Source organism: Lates calcarifer, linkage group LG2 (genome assembly GCF_001640805.2).
Source record: "Lates calcarifer isolate ASB-BC8 linkage group LG2, TLL_Latcal_v3, whole genome shotgun sequence".
NCBI classification, from domain to species: Eukaryota; Metazoa; Chordata; class Actinopteri; family Centropomidae; genus Lates; species Lates calcarifer.
In genome coordinates, this window is record NC_066834.1 from 25,795,579 (window position 1) to 25,814,377 (window position 18,799).

Sequence of the window (18,799 nt, forward strand, 5' to 3'; positions counted from 1 at the left end):
TTAATTTATTTTTTTAATTTTTTTGGTTGCATGGTTAACGGATACACCAGTAGCTCTAATGTGGGTTTTTGTATTGTAAGACGTTTAGATAAAAGTGCTAAGTAAATGCACTCTATTTACCAGTTACCATCTCTGACAAAACTAGCTGCTTAAGGGGTGTTTACTGCCTGTATCCCAGGCCCTGTAGTACTTAACTACAGTCACTGTTATCAAACTCTCACGAGTGTCGCCAAATTAACCAGGACTGAAATCTGGATTACAATATAGCAATATCAGAAAAATAATAAAATTATCAATCAAATATTGAGAGTTGTGACAGGGCCAGTGAGGAACAAAGGAAAGAAATTAGACAAAAATCACACGTAACTTCTAGTTGCCTGTATTAACTGTCATCATTTCTAAAAACATAAAAACAAAGAAGAAAGAACTGGGAGAGATGGATGACAGAATCCGAAACACAGAGAGAAAAGACAGAGACCTACACAGAGAAGAGAGAATTAAGGCTTATACCTTGCATCATCCCAGTAACAATAGAGAGAGTGCTTTTCAGAGGAAGGCATAATCCCATTTCCACACGCTAAAGAAATCCTGAGCCAAAGCCTAAGGCTGCACAACCACACACTGTTCTAACACACTTACATCCCATAACACTCTCTCGCTCACGCTCTGTTTTACACACTCATAAACCCCCAACACACACACTGCAGTTGGCCCAAACATGGCAAAGCCTCTCTCAAATGCAAATACACACATAGTAGCACACACTTATACTCGCTCTTTCTCTAAAGTGAGGATGTTTTTTTTGGAATACGCACAGGAAAGCCTCAAACACACATGCACACACTTTCACAGACAAAGCTAGACATGGCATGGGTTCTGTCGATGCTCAGAGACGTTATCCGTTTTCTAAGAGTTGTTGTCAAACTAGACAGAAGTTTGTTGGACACTAAAAGACTCTCTTTGGACCAGCATCATTGTCTTTGTGGGTCTCTTACATGGGTCTCTATCCAACATTGTCACGTATGTATGGTCATCTGAGGAGATGTGTTGGGGCCTTGCCTGTGTTTATTATGTGTTTGATGGTGTTTGTTGTGTGTAATCCAGAGTCCATGTGTGTATCTGGACATTGTGATCATATGTTTAAGATATTCCAGTGTATGTTTGCTTGATAAACAAACTTTGGCATCTAGGCATATTTAATATATGTGGCATCTCTGGTCCATCTTTCCCATAGTTTAGCTAAAATTATTTCAATTTGTCCAGACTAAGACAGTCTTGGACATGAAGCTTTCTACAATAATGAATCAGATCAGTTAAAAACAGTGAATCCTATAAAACACAGTTTTCCTCAGGAGAGAAAATGGGTGAAGCAAGAGCGTAATTCCTGGTTATCCTTAGACAGGCCTGTTTTGGCCCTGGCCTCAAACCTAGCTAATTATTTTGCCTTTATAAGTCTTGTTACTCTCTCTTAGCTACAAATGGAGACTGTGGCAGATCCTGTTTGGCTTTGTTTCCTGAACTTGGCCATTTTAAGCAGCTGTAGGCAGCCTCACTTAGCTGATATCAAGAAACTGATAAGATAATCTACTAAATACTGTGAAATCCTCTCACTCACTTCCTTCAGTACGAACCCATTAACACCTTCTTTTCTCCTCTCTTTTCATCTCTCCAGGCTCTAATCAGTTCATTGGGCGAATGCAGGACTTTAGATTTTATCCTGCCACTCTGACCAACAGGTGAGTTAGATAGAGCGAGGCAGGGAGACAGCTAACGAGCAGCTATCTGCAGAGAGGGAGGGAGGAAAAAGACCATATGAAGTTAGTGTTGTGAAAGAAGAGGTTAGATGGAGAAGGAGGGCAGCCATGATTTGCACAAGCAAAGGAGGGGAAGTCACAGCTCTAGATAGATTGATTAAAGGTAGAAAGGGATAAAAAATGAGAAGAAATAGACAGAGATACTGTATAGATTAAAGCAACAAGGGAAGAAGAGCAGTATGGAGTGATAAAAGGAAAGATGGCTAGAGGAAGGAAGGGTAATCGTTGCATCTTAAGATCCATACTGCTTCCAGAGGATTTTCCTGAGAATTCAATACAAGGCAATTAGTGTTTTGCTTACCAGTGATGTAGTGCACACAGTGAGGACTTGGAACTTACAAGTTTGTCTCATCAAGATTGGGGTGAGACAAAATGAGGGATCGAGTTTTCAAATTACACCGTTGATTTTCCACTTTGTGCTAAATGTTCAGTCAAAAGCGCCTCAACAGGTGATTTGAGATTTTATCTCAAAATTGATGCTGTTTGCTGTTTTTTTTTTTTCCAGCCTCACTATCACTGCACAACTTAGATGGTATTAACAGTCACTACCCCACATTTTGGGAATTCCTGTAGTAATTTGGCCCTGTTTTCATCCCAGTATTTTATGCATAGGATTACAATTTGCTCCACTGTTGTATACAGTTTTATATACTCTGTAATATTGTTTCTTGTTTTAACAGGGAAATAGTGGAGGTGTACTCAGGAGTTCTGCCTGAGCTCCATGTCCAGTCAGAGTGTCGCTGTCCTCCCAGTCACCCCAGAGTACACCCTTTGGTTGAGAGGTAGAGTATCACAACCTCTCATGTATGAACTGGTGACTGAATATTTTAATTTGAACATCAAGTCCTCTGCACAGCTCAACAAAGATTTAAAAAAAACAAAAAAAAACAAAACTACATCTATTTATTTTTGATGAGTGTGCATATAGGTCTGTTTAAAGCTTCACCCTACACAGTGTTTATGGAAGCCTCAAGTGTTAAGTGAAAACAAGTATTAGCTCAGTTGTTTTTAATATAACTGGTACTGTCGTGCAACTAAAAGCTGTCACTGTTTACAGATACTGCATTCCCAATGCTGTTGAGGACACCACCAATGACAGAGTCTTAAGACTGAACCTAAACGCTCATGCACTCAGTTATGTCAATGATCAGGACATGGGCACCACATGGCTATCTAAGATCATGACCACACAGGAACTGGATGAAGGAGTCACTATTACAGTGGATTTGGCTAATGGACAATATCAGGTAACTCATCTAACATCACCCACTCAATATTTACTCTCAAGATTCAAATGTGGATGCCTAAGCAGCAGTCCAAATTTGTTGGACACCAAATTGCAGCCAGTATCGACAATGGGTTGATAGTTTTCCTATGATGATCATATAGTTATTGTACAGTTACTAAAGAAAACCCTTTTCATCCTTTTATGTCAACACAAGGCAGTATTAGATGCAGATGAAACCCAGGTATGGGTTGTGAGTCAATGTCAGATAATACGTGTTGATCCAGTCAGATCAACAACAGATGTGAGTCATTCATGGTCATTGCTTCATCTAAAAGGTCATTTGTTGTTAGATACTTAGAGTTGGACAGTTAACTAAATTCTGTCGTTATGTAGTGTACAGTTGAAATTGTACAATACAAATGCTGTACTGTATCTATCTGCTTGCACCTGTGTGTGCTGGACAGTAGTTTCATCCTCTTTCTAAGTGCTGCAGTGACAGACAGGGGGCACAGAGACAGAGAGAGAGAGAGGGAGATATTGCTGGATTTGGGTGTTTTCAACACTGGGGTTGTCAAAAGACTCATCCCTCTTCTCTCTGAAGTGTGTATGTGAGTGTGGGCAGGATTTTGGGAGCTGTCCTGACGTGGTCGCTCAACTCAAGTCCCCAGATAAAAGACACTTTCTGAAGTTCGGGGATGTATGTGTGCTAGCGTGCGTGTGTGGGGGTTTGTGCAGTGGTGGTGGCTTAATGCGCTCCCTGCTGTGTAACCCACTGTCCCAGCCCACACTGTAGTGGGGCAGATAACACTTAACACACACATACCCACACCTACACACAGACATGCATATGGTTTAGTGGGAAATGACTTGTGTGTGTGTTTGTGTAAATATGTGTTGGGTGAGGACCGACTATTTTCAGCAAATACTAATTTTGGGTTGTCCATACAAGAAACAGGAAGACAAGGAATTATTTACAAGCAAATGTATCAAGACACAACTGATCAGTTTGTTTAAATATTTTATCTAAACCATTTAAATAAAAAGCAGAAAATTTGTAGCCCCTCATAGTTTAATGAGGCACTTACTATTGTCTTGAATATTACTACAGAGGTGAATAAATGTCTGACACTGTGTCTACAAATTCTTAACATCTAAAGCATCACCATAGTAGGATTTATTGCACGCCTGTTTTTCATTGTACAGATGAACCTTTAATTACCCTCTCCTTTCCAGGTATTCTATGTCATACTTCAGTTTGGCGGCCTCTTGCCTGAATCTGTTCTGATCCAAAGACGGAGGCTTGACCTCACAAAGCTTGAGAATGGAACCACCACAGAACAGCCCTGGTTAGACTGGCAGTATATGGCCAGAAACTGCAGTGTGTTTGGAATGCAGAACAACGGGCCTTTACCGAGACCAGACTCGGTCAACTGTCTGCAGCTGCCCAGGTAGGAGTGAAGTGTCATTGAATATATTAATACTGACTATACGCTGAAAATATGATATATATTTATTATGTACTGGCATGCTGAAGCACTAAAAAAAAAAAAATAAATAAATAAATAAAACACTCACGGGTTAACATTCACACAAGTTGATCCTTCGTGGTTTGAAAATGTTCACTGGTCTCATAAAACCCTTTGGAGATCAGCTTGGTTATTTTAGTCATCAACAGGACAGTAGCACAGTAGAATACTGGGGGAAATGGGAAGGGCAAATACTTACTTGCTGGATAGTCAGTGCTGTTGTGAAAATTTGAAATAAGTTTTTGTGTGTTACTGTGTCATCAGTCAGATAAAGATAAAGATGTCTCTGGCCACAGATTGAGCGTCCCATTTGAAACTGCCTCATCTATATGAGGGAAAACCTGAAAATAAACTCCTCAGTGTGGGGCATTCTGCCCAGAGCAGGACCACATGTTTCTCACTGTATGATATTGGGTGGTCATGGCCTCTCCAATGCAAAGGAGATTACACAGAATATTACTGGCAAGACTAAATAAAGAAGTATATGAACACACAAGTGCATTTAAACTGCATGTTTAGGCACATGCACGTTTGTGTGTGTGTTAGTGTATGTACTGAAATATGCAAGAAATCAAAGGAAATCAAACATATACTGATCACACACACACACACATATAGTGAACACTCACACGCACACACACACACACACACACACTGACACACTGGCACTCTCACAGTGACTAGATTTATAAAGCTAACCACCTACAGCGTTGCCTTGGCACATGACTGTGTAACAGGCGATTGGCACTAGATAGAGAAATGGATTTGGAACGTAGTCTAACATACACACACAATCTTACAAACCTTGGCATAGCTGCTTGTATCGAGGCCTTGGTTGGCACTAGATACAACAGGTATGAATAGATCACAGATTATGTAGTCACTGCTTATTTTTCACTTGACTGACAAATGACATTACTTACAACCTTTCCTGGCACAGTTATACGTATTAGTTAAATTGGCATGAGAGCAATTGAACCTCACATTGGCAACATAATAACACACTCTGTGACATTAGTGGTTGATAATTATATCAAAAAGAGCACTGTCTTTGATCTTGCGAGATTTATGGGTTTTTTAATCTTGCAAAATTCATTTAATCCTGCAAGAGACATTGCTTTCTCTGGGCCCGTGGGAGTGTCTGGCAAGATAAATTCAAGAACGCCTCAGTCATTTCAGGTGTTTTCATAGCAGTCAATTACAGCTCTGCTCCAGGAGTGCTGTTAGTGATCCATTCACATCCTTTTTACATGTAAACAGGTAATTTTAGTAGGCAATAGAGAGCAGCACACATGCCGTCTGCAATATTTTTAATGGTGAAAAATCCAGTTAGATTGACTTCTGTTTTATTTCTTGCACTGCTCAACAGCACAGAACTAAACAGTTTGCCACTCTCAAGTTTAACCAGCTAATTGATGATATGTCATTAACACATCACAGGAAATGTCAAGGGGCAGCAGCTGTCTATATATATGTGCAGCTGGTTACAAACCAGAAAAAAGTTTCAGTAGTTAACAGCAATTTAAACACATACATAGTTCCATTAATTCATAGCCAAAATATTATTTTGTGGACACATACACATATGTACATTATGTTTGCAACAACATGTGTGATAGTGTGTACACTGTTTATTATATGTCAAAAGTCAGACTAACATAAACACACACACATACATGCACAAGAAAAGTGGTCTGAATAAGTCTTTTAGCATTACCTGAAGACAAAGAGGAGGAAGCTTCTATGGGGAGAAAGAGGAAGAAAGAAAGTGAGGAACGAGCCTGTAGAGGTGAAGACATAAGTGGTTGTTGTCTTTTACATGTACTGTAATATGTGCTGCACTTTATCCTGACCAGCAGTGGACTTTTGAGGCTTATTGTTAATCAGTATTTGGTAATTTAAAAAAATATAAAAAATCCTTTCTCGTTTTTTGTTCCTGTTCAGTTGTTTTAAAGTGTGTTTATGTTCCCTGTGTTCCAGCGATGTGTCCTTCTCAGGCGGTAACATCACGTTCAGCCTGCTGACCCCACAGCCAAACCTGAGGCCAGGCTACAATGACTTCTACAACACTCCTGCACTTCAGAAAATGGTACATGCCACGCAGGTCAGGATACACCTGAGTGGACAGTACCACACCAGAGCAGCTGGGGTGAACCAGCGACACAGATATTACACCATCAATGAGATCACCATCAGTGGCAGGTGAGGAGTTACAGACATTTCCCCAGAGATCCACTGTAAGTATCTTAGCTGTTTCTCAAAGTTGATGGTAGTGTTTGAGTTGTTGTCAAGATAAATGAATTCATCAAGATATGTAATTCTATGGTATGTCTTAAAGAACTTAAACTGTACATCAAGAAGTCAGAAGACAATCGAATTGTCATATCTCAAATACAGCTTTTCTATCTTAATGTGCAGGTTTGTTGTATTTAATACTTAAATTAATTAATTACATAGATGTCTAAGTTCATGGTTTCAGTAATTAATGTTGAGGAACCAACCCATGTGGCATAATCCCAGTTTTGGTGGTTAACAGTCACTCCTGCCACTTGGCAAAATTTTATTTAAGCTACATAATTTGCTGAAAGATGCAGTTGAAGATCTTTTCAGTATTGATTTCTTGTAAATGTGTGATTATAGTTCGACATCTAGAAAAAATATTTTGACACAGACTGTTGGGTTTCAGCAGAGCTTTTTGAGAATAATTGTGAACACATCTCTTCATTAGACTGACAGAGTGAATGTTTTTTATGACTGTGGTAATTATAGGATTATGCAGGAGGCAATCATCTCTAACTCTTTCTCTCCCTCCCCCTCCCTCTAAGCTGTTTTAATTAGTAGCTTGTTACAGTGAAGTAGGAGAAACAGAGATTTAGAGCTGCTGAAATCTCATCTGTGCATTCTTCATCCCTCCTCGTCTCCCCCTTTGCTTTCATTATACTTCTATTTCTCTCTCTCTTCATTCTTTATAAAGCATGTAAATAGACATGTTGGCAAGAGAAGGTACACTGATAACTTGAGCATGTGTGTCTTTGTGTATCTTTGGACTCATGTTTGTCCTACATGTTAGAACAAAGTCTTTCCTTACTGCAGAAACATCATCTTTTTCATAAAGTAAACAGTAGTTTTTCAATCAGTAGTTTTTATGGCCTGACCACTATTAGAGTTTTAGAAAGTCTCATAACAATATGTCAGTGGTCATTTGTTTTTGTGACAAAACTGCAAATTGGCAAATATGAGTGCTGATGCCAACATACTGTATCTTGTATAACCTGTTAGTACATTGCATATATATTAGTTTTATCCTAATGATGTCACTAAAAATATTGCATTATTAGTGTGGCACATCCAGTTTAGAAGGCTGTTGTATTTAATATTGTTACCACTGGGGCCTATGTAATTATTATTTACTAGACATCATAAGAAGAACATGAAGACAGTTGAACCACGTGATTTAATAAAAAATTCCATGATGGTTTATGACATACCGTGTCATTAAGGGAGAAAAAGGCAGAAATCTACTGGCTACAGATCTCTACTACAACTTTGTCTTACCCACCAGCTTGAATTGTTGTTTCTTTTTTCCACGTTATTCATCTGTAAAAGGTTAGTCATTGTTAACTATACTCATGGCAGAGATACGCTCCATTTTTTTCTTCTGTTGCACTTTCCATGTCTGCCTTACTTTCTGTTAACTCAGTTTGAGTTTCTGTGGGTGGTGCCCATTTTTTATTGTGTTTCTATAAATTTTGAATGCATAACTTTTTGTTTGCCAAATACGTTTTTCTCTTAACTCACACTATTGCCTCTGAGGTGTACTCATAACATACTGTAGGAAACTGTGAAGTATGACTTTATTCCTTTGCATAAAGCAAGTTCATTTTTCAGTTTTACAACATTTTACCAGGGTAATAATCTGTGTAGGAGGGGGGTAAGTTACCATTTTTTCAATTTTCTTGTCACTATTTGTTGTTTTTACTTCGGTAAATCAAATTATTGCCACATCTCAATGGCAATGACACTAGGCTACCACAAAACAGGACCGCTGCACAATAGGACTTTTAATTTGATAAGAAATAGAGAAAATCTTTTCAGTACTTATATGGTTCAGATTTGATTAATCTAGCTGGCTTGTAACCGAAAGTGGCATAAAGAGAACAAGAGGTGAAAGGATACACAGAGGGAGGAATGAAAGAGAGAAAGCAACTGAATATCTGAATGAATAATTAAATGGCATATGTGTATGTGTGTGTGTGTGTGTGTGTGTGTGTGTGTGTGTGTGTGTGTGTGTGTGTGTGAGGGAGAGAGAGAGAGAGAGGGAGACAGGACTGTCTGCTACCTGTTATGTTGCTCTGATAATTCTCAGGATGGCATTTATAAATGTTGAATGGGAACTTCCTAATGGTACTACTGCTGCTCCATGTACGACAGACAAGGGGAGCAGTAAGAAGGAGGGAGTGCCTTTGTCATGTTGTTTTCTTACCCTGTTGTTGCTACATTTGTTTTGTTTTTTTTACTTGTAATAAGAAATTAGATATTTTAATCAGCAAATTTGTACAACACAATTTTGTCTCACTAATGCTTTTATCTTCCTCTCTTTCCCTTCTTCTGCCTGTGTTATCTGGGCAGATGTGAGTGTCACGGCCATGCAGACCACTGCGATACCAGTGTCACACCTTATCGCTGTCTGTGTCTGCCTGAGAGCCACACAGAGGGAAACAATGTGAGTAACATGCATGTAATCACAAAAACATTTAAAGCCAATTTGTAATTTTAAGGTATTTTATATGTGTAGTGGAGGACTCACACACACCCAGTGTCAGTGTCTTACACAGTGTGTGTTATGGAGGGTCATGTTGACTTGTGACACCTACAAGTTACACGTATTTATTTACACTGTCTTGATTTCTCTAGGTATTTCTGTTTCTATGAATATCAGTATAAGATCCAGATATTCAGCATCAGATGCCTGTATATCATGTCCAGGCATATAATCTCCCGCTTTCTCTCTCTCTCTCTCTCTCTCTCTCTCTCTCTCACTCACACACACACACACACACACACATACTGAGCACGGAGGAATCCCCCTGGGGAAAATCTCCTCATGGTCTTAATTAAGCGCTTTCCTTCTTAACGATATAGAGGGGACTTCTCTAATAAATTACACACATACACACTCAAACACATTTATCAGAACCCCTCCCCTATAAGATATTTTTTCCTTCTTTTTGTTGAGTAGAAAAGTGTTTTATTCCTCATTTGCTGAGAAATTGACTTAGTGGAGTTGACTGCAGCGCCTTTGGACGCACGCATTATGCCAGCAGTGCCAGGTGGTTCTGCTTCAAACCAGACATTTGGTTAATGGACCACTATCAGTGTGGCCAGGTTGTATGTTGTTAAAGTTGTAAATGAAATTTGTACATTCTTATTTTATTGTAACTGACAGCTAAGATCAGTCCAGGTGGTGCAGGACTCAAAGGGTTGTGAAATTTCCTATATAAAACTGAATATATGGTTTCTGCCAGAGAGACCCAAATCTTGAAGGTTTTCAATTAGATCTATTATAGGTAAATTATAATGAAACTAATAGATGTCACTTGTTTTTACATTCCTTTACTTTGTAAAATCTATTACAACCTGAGGAAGACTTGAAATGAGTTCATGTGAATCCTACGTGAACCAGCTCTTAGTGCGTGATCGTTTACAGTTGGGCTAAAATAGCTACATTATTTTCAAAAAGGTTGTATTTTTTTCTCAATCAACTTTTTCTGGTAGCAATCTAGCAATATAATGTCACAGCAATTGATCACACACTGTTGTGCTGCAGAATGTTTTTTCAGACTAATTTGATCTAAACCAACATCTCGGGAACAGCACTTTGCTTGTAACAAAGCTAATACAACCTGCCAGGTAATAGTCGGCATCATCCCAACAAAAGCCTCCAATCGGCCGGCAGTGAAAACTTCAGTGTGACTGCTCCGCCTCACTGTAGCACAGGACAGCCTGCATTATTCACTACTTATGTATCATTCATGCATTAGTGTGTGTGTGTGTATGCGTGTGTTTTAGACAGGGGCAACAGAGGACATCAGTGGTGAAGTACAGCTGTCAACCAGCAGCTGTTCAATTGCTGCTTTCCGTCAAACTTGAACAACAAACACCCTCCTACACACATGCTTGCATTTAATAGTTTTTCTCTTATGTGAACTAAAGTAAAGGAAACAGAATCGCTTACACACACGCTTATCTTTGTACACCTATTTTTATGGGGCCCGTCACTGACATAATGCACTCCCTGTCCCCTCACCCTAACCTCAACCATCACAACTAAATGCTTAACACCAGAGTCAGAGTCAAACAGCCCTTTGAAATTGTGCGGACCAGCCAAAATATCCTATAGTGCCAAGTGGTCCTTACAGTGATGGCACTGAACAAACATTTGTTGTTCCAACACACAGAGTGATCGGACATTGTGTGGTAAATGCCGGAAAAACCTTGTTACCTCCCTCTTTTCCTTTTTCCCACCATTTATATTTCTCTTTTTACACACCACTTTTCTCTTTCCTGTCTCTAGGTCCCTGTCCCACCTTCATCCTCTTCTCTTTGTCGATCACTCTCTCTCTCTCTCTCGTACTCTTTCTCTCTCTCCTGGGTCTCAGTTTAAATAATGTCTCAAATCGACTAGAACAATGACATTCCCTCAGCATGCATCTCTAATCAGCTCTCTTTCTCTCTCTGTTTGTCTTTCGCTTCATTTCACTCAGCCGTTTTCTCTACTCCCCCTCACTCTTTATTGCCTCGCTTTCTAAGTATTTAATTCATTCCTGTTTGACTCTGTTTCTTATGTTTCATCCCTGTATTTCCTCTATTTTTCTTACAGTCTCAGGTCTTTCTGTCCTTGTGATCTGTTTCTTTCCTTCTCACTTCTACATACATTAACTCTTTCATTAACTGTTTCAGAGAGATGCAGTGGAAATAAGTGATATGGAGATATTTGTGTGTGTGCATGTGTGGTTGTGTGTATGTTTCATGTAAATTACGCTCTACAGCAGCTACGCTTCTGTGAAAGAAATCAGTGTGTGAAGGAGTGTGTGCAATATGTATGTGTGTGTGTCTATACAGAGTCCTTTTTTGTGTGATCATCTGTGTGTGTGTGCGAGCCAGTGTGCACTTTTCTCCCAAACCTGTCCATGTCATCTCTCTGAGTGAATATTCAGGACCTTTCTTCTGTCTCCATAATATTGGAGCATAAAAGGCTGTGGGGAATATTAGCGTTTAATATTGCATGCGTTCTGTTGACTTGGATCGGCCTAGCACCATGACGGATGTTGTACTAATCTGCAGAATTTCCACAGTGACATTAAAGTGACAGAAATGCTCAGACATGTGTCAAGATGATCAACGGGGGCCTTGGAAGACACACACTTAAACTCTCTCTCTCACACATACACACACACACACAGACAAAAGCGCACACACTCACCCACTTTCTCACTCTGTCTTTTGATTCTTTCTTATGTGCACTCTGTGTCAGACTTGATCTCTCATTCTGTCACTTTGTCTCTGTGCGTCCCTCCACAGCTGATGGATTCAGTCATGTCTGAAAGCTATATCATATATTGTAGTGTACATCGCATCATACACTCTGTTTTATGTTGTACAACATCTTTGTCGTTTGATTGTTCAGAGTAGCATTTTTAGGGGATTTAACGTTGTTTAACATTAGTGTTACAGAAGTAAAGATATGTCATCTCAGTAAGATGCAAAAACACTCCACACCTCGTTTCTTTCAAGCAGACTTATGTGCTTCTCAGTCTGCACCATAAGGCATGAGGGAGATTTACATCAGGCTGTGAGTAGGTTCAGACTGATTTAACTGTGGAGTGAAGAAATTGTGTGTTTGTGTGTATGTGTTTTAGCCAAGCAGCGAGGAGTTTTCGATCTTAAATTTAGGTTTAGGATAAAAGGTTGAAAGTTAGGATTATGCAGAGGTGTTCACTTTGTAAGACCTGTTTGTTTATCTTTTCCAAAATCTACACTGTATGTGTGTTTCTGTTTGCCTCTGTGTGTGTGATAGATATTGATGGCTAGTGACGTTAAGTAGCGTTGCCTGGGATCTCTGTTGCTAGAGTCTGCCTCAGCAGCAGATTTTCACCTACGCTGGGGTTAACCGGGTTAACTTCACGATACACACAACACGGGCATGTGCGTGCAAACATGCACACGCGCCAGTGGCACGACCTTTCCAGTGAGAGCGTGAAATTGGTCATGGCATTTAGGATAAGATGAGTTGCCCCAGCAGATTAACACACAAGCACACGCATACATACACACACAGACACACACACAGATTCTTGTGACATGCCATCTGAATGTCCACATATCCATTAGAGTAGACTCCACACTCAGCAGGTTTTGTCGAAACATTCAGAGTGAAAATAAGATGTTATCCTTTCCTCTGGTTCACAGTTTGCAGCTCACAGCACACACACACACACACACACACACACACACACACGTTGGCTTACCTGTCTTTTTTCAATGCATTAAACCAGACATACAAGGGACTGACTAAAACAATATGAGTTGCACTATATTCTGTTTTAATTTGCTGAATGATCCATACAAGTTCTTATTCTGGCACACACACTAGCACTATGTTTACTCCTAATTTACTGCCATGAAATTATTGGAAAAAAAAATCAAATGTTGAAAGAGTAAGGTGGCTGATAAATTACTGACAGAGGTGCCCTAGCAATAACAGAACAAACTTTTCTAATGGTCTTATTAGGTATAATATTCCAGTGGACTGACCATGTGCAGAGAGATAAAAGCAACAGAATTAAAACCATGTAAACTCAGTCTTCAGTATATGCTGTCCTTTTTTGCTGCTGGTGCTGTGTGCAGATGATGGAGCGCCATCAAAACCTTTTGTATGAAGAAGAGAATGAACACGTGCACTCTTCTTTTAACTCCCAAACACCAGTCCCTCGACTAATTAGCAGGCTGGGAGAGAGGGAAGGTAACGCAGTGTTGAATGAAAAGAAAGGAGAAGAAAGAAAAAAAATTCCCTCTCTTTCATTTGGTATGGTAATATTTCCTGCTCACATACTCATCGTGGCTATGAGAACAAGCGGTTGGGGGACAGCAGAGACAGGGGGAACCGAGTGAGGAAGGGGAGAGGTGGGAAACCGGTATAGATGTACGGAGTGATTTGTTTTTGAGAAAGAGGGGGGATGGAAAAAGGGTGGGAAGATGGAGCAGGCACAGAGGTAGAGGAGACTGAAGAGGAATGAAAAGAGAGAGATATGGGAGAGGAGAACTCACTACATCTCGCTCTTCAACTCATCCCCCAGCGGATGAGACAGAGGGTGAGATGTAGCGAGAGCTTTCTGTTGCAGAAAGAAAAGAACCTTTGATAAGTGAAACATTTTGGGGCTCAGAGCTGCAGATAGACAGGAAGGCAAACAGAGAGGAAGATGGGCAGAAGGGAAAAGGAAGCATGTACAAACAGAGAGGCAGGTGGTTACTGTACGTATGACAACAGACAGACTGGAGGCCAAACAGCATGACAGACTGATGAGCAGACAGACAGACAGAACAAACAGCAAGGCCCAGCACTCCTGTGGAATTACATCTCCTGAGACACACTCTCCCCCTTGTGTGTGTGTGTGTGTAGGTCTTTACAGGCTTGTTTCTTTTTGTCCTGTGTTTGTATGTGTTGGTTTATGTGTGTATATCATGTCTCCAGAGAATCTCATGCTGCTTTGTTAGATCCTGTTAATAATCACCCAACAGAGAACAATGCAAACCCTTTAAATCTTGTTCATTCTGTGGATAGGAACCACATTTCTCCTCTGAAATCGTCTTTGTAAATAAACAGTCTACAACTTCCTCAGATAAGAAATAATGTACGTGGCAAATACTTCAATTGTCATATACTCAGGAATGAATGAAGTGCACTCATTAGTCAATGCATCGATTAGTTGATAGTAGGTAGTTAGGTAGTTAATAAATTATTAGTTGCAGTTGCTGTGGATAAAAATATAATGATGCACTGATGCACTGCATTGTTCATACAGACTATGACAGTGTGTGATTTACCGTCCAAACTTAAACGACGTGCTGAACACCAAGACCAATACAGGACCTTAGATATAACCGGTCAAGTTTTTGACCACTAGTGAGTATTTGTTTTGATTGTATCATCCAAAGACACACATATGTGAGCATGAGTGACATGATACACATTCCTGCTGCTGGTTTCATGTTATTCCAGTGATTGAGAACAAACGTACAGAGAAAAGAAGCAGTGCACCGGTGTGGCTGACTGTATGACTTTGTGTGTTTATATGAGTCTTGTTCCCAGGCCTCAGTGTAGCTACACTTGAGGTCTTTTGTCTTCTTCACGTGCGAACATTGATTTTATTTGTCATCTTATTGTCCTCGTTCTTTCTTTGTCTTCCTTTTTTTCTGTCCCACATCTTGCTCACTCACTTGTGGATTGTTTTCCCTGTCTGTCTCTTCTCTTTCTCTCCCTCTTGTTTTAAACTGTAAAACACAAAAGCCACCCCCCCACCCCCAATTTCTGTTAGCATCAGTTTCCTGCATTTTTCCCTTCCTCTGCTCCCTTTTCTCTCATATACAAATTGGAGCCTCTTCCCCCATTTCCATCTATGCTCTCCTCCTCCCTTTCTCTTCCCCCCACCTTCCCCCCTCCTCTGTGTGTCATACATAATAGGCCCAGTGCAGGTCTGCATGTGTCACACATGGGAGGAACTCCTGTGTTTTTTAATACATTTTTAATCCCGCCATTTGATGCCCCCCTTGTCCACCATAATTTGTACTGACTGCTGAACAAAATCAAAGGGCTTGTACTTGCTGGTTTTCGCCTTTGCTGCTCTCTGCTACAGAAAGATGCATTTTTTATTTCACTTTTTCCCCTCCACCCCCCTCACACTCACTCTCACACACACACACATGCACGCACCTCGGTATGTTTATTTTGACATGAAAGTGGGCCTGTGTGAGAGCTCTGGCTGTTGCAAGTCAGTCCTCATTAGTGGTCTGATTTCCCTTTGCTCTGTGTGTGTGTGTGTGTGTGTGTGTGTGTGTGAACATTCTTATTATATATTACAGAATACCTCTGTGTTTTCTATTCAGTTATATGTATTATTCTTCTCTCTCTTTAGATTTAGATTTACATGGGCCACTGATTTTTCTCTCTTTATATTTCTCCCCCCTCTCTCTCATTCTGTTTCTCTGCTTCTCACTGTGTCAGTCTTTGTTCCATAAAAGCAAGCATTTCACTTATCATGGGACCATTTTTCTATTCACATATGTGCACGCAGATTTATTTTCAATAACACAATGCACAGTTTATGAAATTTTTTAAGCCATTGCTTAATAATTCCTCATCTCTTATCAGGGGATGTTTTTATCACTAAGTCTGTGACTCATTTAAATGTGTATGTTGTGTTCTCACAGTGTGCTTTTGATAATCGTATCAAACTTGCTTGCAGTGTTTGGTTCCTTGCATGTGTATAAACTTGCAGCCATGATTGTGTAAATGAATGTACAGTAGGTCTGAACACTGACAATACAGTAACCGAAATGCTCAGGCATTAAAATTAAAAGTAGAATGTTAGGTGCTAAGTAATTGGGTTAAATTTGAATCACAATTGACAGCATAAATTAAAAAGCTGTATGTCTGTATTTATATACATGTGTAACTGTTTCATACAGTGTCAGCGTTGTTCGCCCCTCTACAATGACAAGCCATTCAGGTCAGGTGGCCAGCTTCAGCCTATGAACTGCCGGCCTTGCCACTGTAACGGCCACGCTCTCTCCTGTCATTATGATGTCCAAGCTGATGACCAACCAGATGAGCACTATCGAGGAGGGGGAGGTGTCTGTGACAACTGCATGCACAACACCACAGGTACAGTGTTAGTTATCCTATAATTATCCCTTCACATTTTACAGCAACTGAAAAAAAAAATATATATATATATAAAATGGGTTTTAGGTTTCTTAATCATCCTTGAAACAATAGCAGACCAGACGCCACAAACTTCCAGTCTTACTTTTATCATCTCAACATTTTGAGCAACAAAATAACCTGTCTATTACAGACAGAAAAGAAACATGGTTGTAGCTGTAGGAGTGAGTGTGAGTATACTTCTGTAAAAACAGATGCAGACTAATGCAGTTTGCACAAGTTGGTATTACATACAGTAGTGCCAAGACATACAGATACTGTACAGTCCTTACTATTATAGACCCTCTCAGCAGTGTAAAGGGAGTAAGAGGGTTATGGGTTTTTGTTTATTATTTATCAGTAGTGATGGCAGTGGTAATTTGATTCTGCAAAACCACTTAACAAATGAGACACATAAGCTTGAAACCTCAACTTTCGAACACGAACATTTCTGTTGATGTCTTTGTGTTGTCTTTCTGTCTCATCCTGTTTGCATCTCTCTCACTATCAGGTAAGAACTGTGAGCTGTGTATAAGTGGGTTTTTCAGGCTTGAGGAATCTGATCCCACTTCAGCTGATGTGTGTCGGCCATGTAGCTGTCACACTGCTGGGACGGTCAATGGCAGCATGGCGTGTGCACAGGTAGACACCAACACAAACCGCAGATGATGTTGATGAACTCTAACTCAAAATTTGTTGATTAAATGTTTTTGATTCAGTTTGAAGGCACTAAATAACAGTTTCTTTTCTCTTCCCTACTGCCCTTGTTTCTTTTTATGTTTTTTTCTTCTCTTCCCTCTGTGTTTCCTCCCTCCAGGTAGGGGGTCAGTGCCAGTGCAAGGCTGCAGTAACAGGCCGTCGCTGCGCGGACTGTTTGCCTGGTTGGTACGGTCTTAAAGCATCAAATCCAAATGGCTGCATCCGCTGCAACTGCAGTGACATTGGTGTCATCAGCACGTCGACAGAAGCAGTTTCCACCTGCAACCAGGACACGGGACAGTGCCGGTGTAAACCCCATGTCACAGGTAAAAAGACTGCTGACACAGATCAGAGATATCTAGGTTTTTAAAGATGTAATTTCTGAGGTTCCTGTGTTTCTGTTTTATTTTGATGACATATTTGGTGGTAGGTTGTCAAGGCTGTGGCAGTTTGCGCTGCACTCCTCAGACACAATCATGTGTTGGAGGAGTCACATGATTGACAGTGCTGCCTCCTGCCCCTTAGATCTCACCCACACAAGCCGGGCGATCTCATTGTGGGTGAGGGTTCAATTAAGATAAGGAAAGATAAAAAGTAATTTAAAGGTAATATCAGTAGTCTCTTCAGACCTTGGTATTTTACCACAGCAGTGCTCCTCTCAACTGCAAAATGTCTGGTCCCTAAAATAGTTTCTCTTACAAAATGTCCCCAAGTAGTTTGTTGATAACTTGTGCTTTTCATTAGAACAGTTACTCTTTAATTGTCCATTAATGGCATCTTAATTAATACATAGGCTCAGCTGCTCATGAGGTGCACACATAAGCAAAAGTGGTTGTACTGGGTGCGCGCACCAAAACAAGCATGTGTATACACACAGGCATAAACACATATCCCAAAGTGTGTTTGCCAGCCAAAATAAACAGGCTTTTCTGCTGGCGGTGCTTCCAGCCGTTGTGCTTCTCTTTGTGATAAATGGTTTCACTCTCTCCCCTGTGTGTCTTTGAAGAGCAGGCTCGTATGAAATGCAAAACCGGCCAACGCTCCTCAACTCAACGCATCATGGTTATTGCTAAGCCTTGCTATCAAGGGCCCACGGTTGTGTGTGTGCGCGCAGGCATGTGTATGTGAACTTGTAAATGTGTGTAAGAGTCTCTGTTTATGTTAATGTATATGTATAAGGGAGGATGTCTAGATGTGGCCGTGTATTTATGGACGTTTTGTCTCTGCCTAACTGTACGTATTATTAGAGTTTCCTTGTGTATAGTATATGTTTCTGTGTGTGTGTGTTTGTGTGTGTGTTTGTGCACAGGCACACGCATGCATGCCATCAAGGACTAAGCTGGTATTTAATTCTCTAATTCAATGCCAAGTTGATTAAAACAAACTGCTGCAGCCCCTCGTATTTTTCACACTCCTTCTTACAAGACCCACTTTCGTTTTTTTTCTGTCCCTGTTTGTTTGGTTGCTCCCACAGGTATTTTTCAGAAATTAGATTTGATTATGGCAATTTATTACCGCCAAGCTGATACTTTGAGTAGAGCAATGGCAGGCA

The 18,799-nt window shown here is 40.3% G+C and overlaps 1 protein-coding gene across 1 annotated transcript in view; it reads left to right on the top strand.

The window, feature by feature from the left end:
- Positions 1-18,799, top strand: part of ush2a (Usher syndrome 2A (autosomal recessive, mild)) — a 188,297-nt gene that overhangs the window by 22,017 nt on the left and 147,481 nt on the right. The window contains exons 7-15 of the mRNA XM_018666882.2: positions 1,673-1,736; positions 2,495-2,596; positions 2,872-3,061; positions 4,276-4,490; positions 6,549-6,770; positions 9,198-9,291; positions 16,314-16,509; positions 17,060-17,190; positions 17,366-17,573. Coding sequence (XP_018522398.1) covers positions 1,673-1,736; positions 2,495-2,596; positions 2,872-3,061; positions 4,276-4,490; positions 6,549-6,770; positions 9,198-9,291; positions 16,314-16,509; positions 17,060-17,190; positions 17,366-17,573 — 1,422 coding nt within the window. The remainder of the gene's footprint in view (positions 1-1,672; positions 1,737-2,494; positions 2,597-2,871; positions 3,062-4,275; positions 4,491-6,548; positions 6,771-9,197; positions 9,292-16,313; positions 16,510-17,059; positions 17,191-17,365; positions 17,574-18,799) is intronic.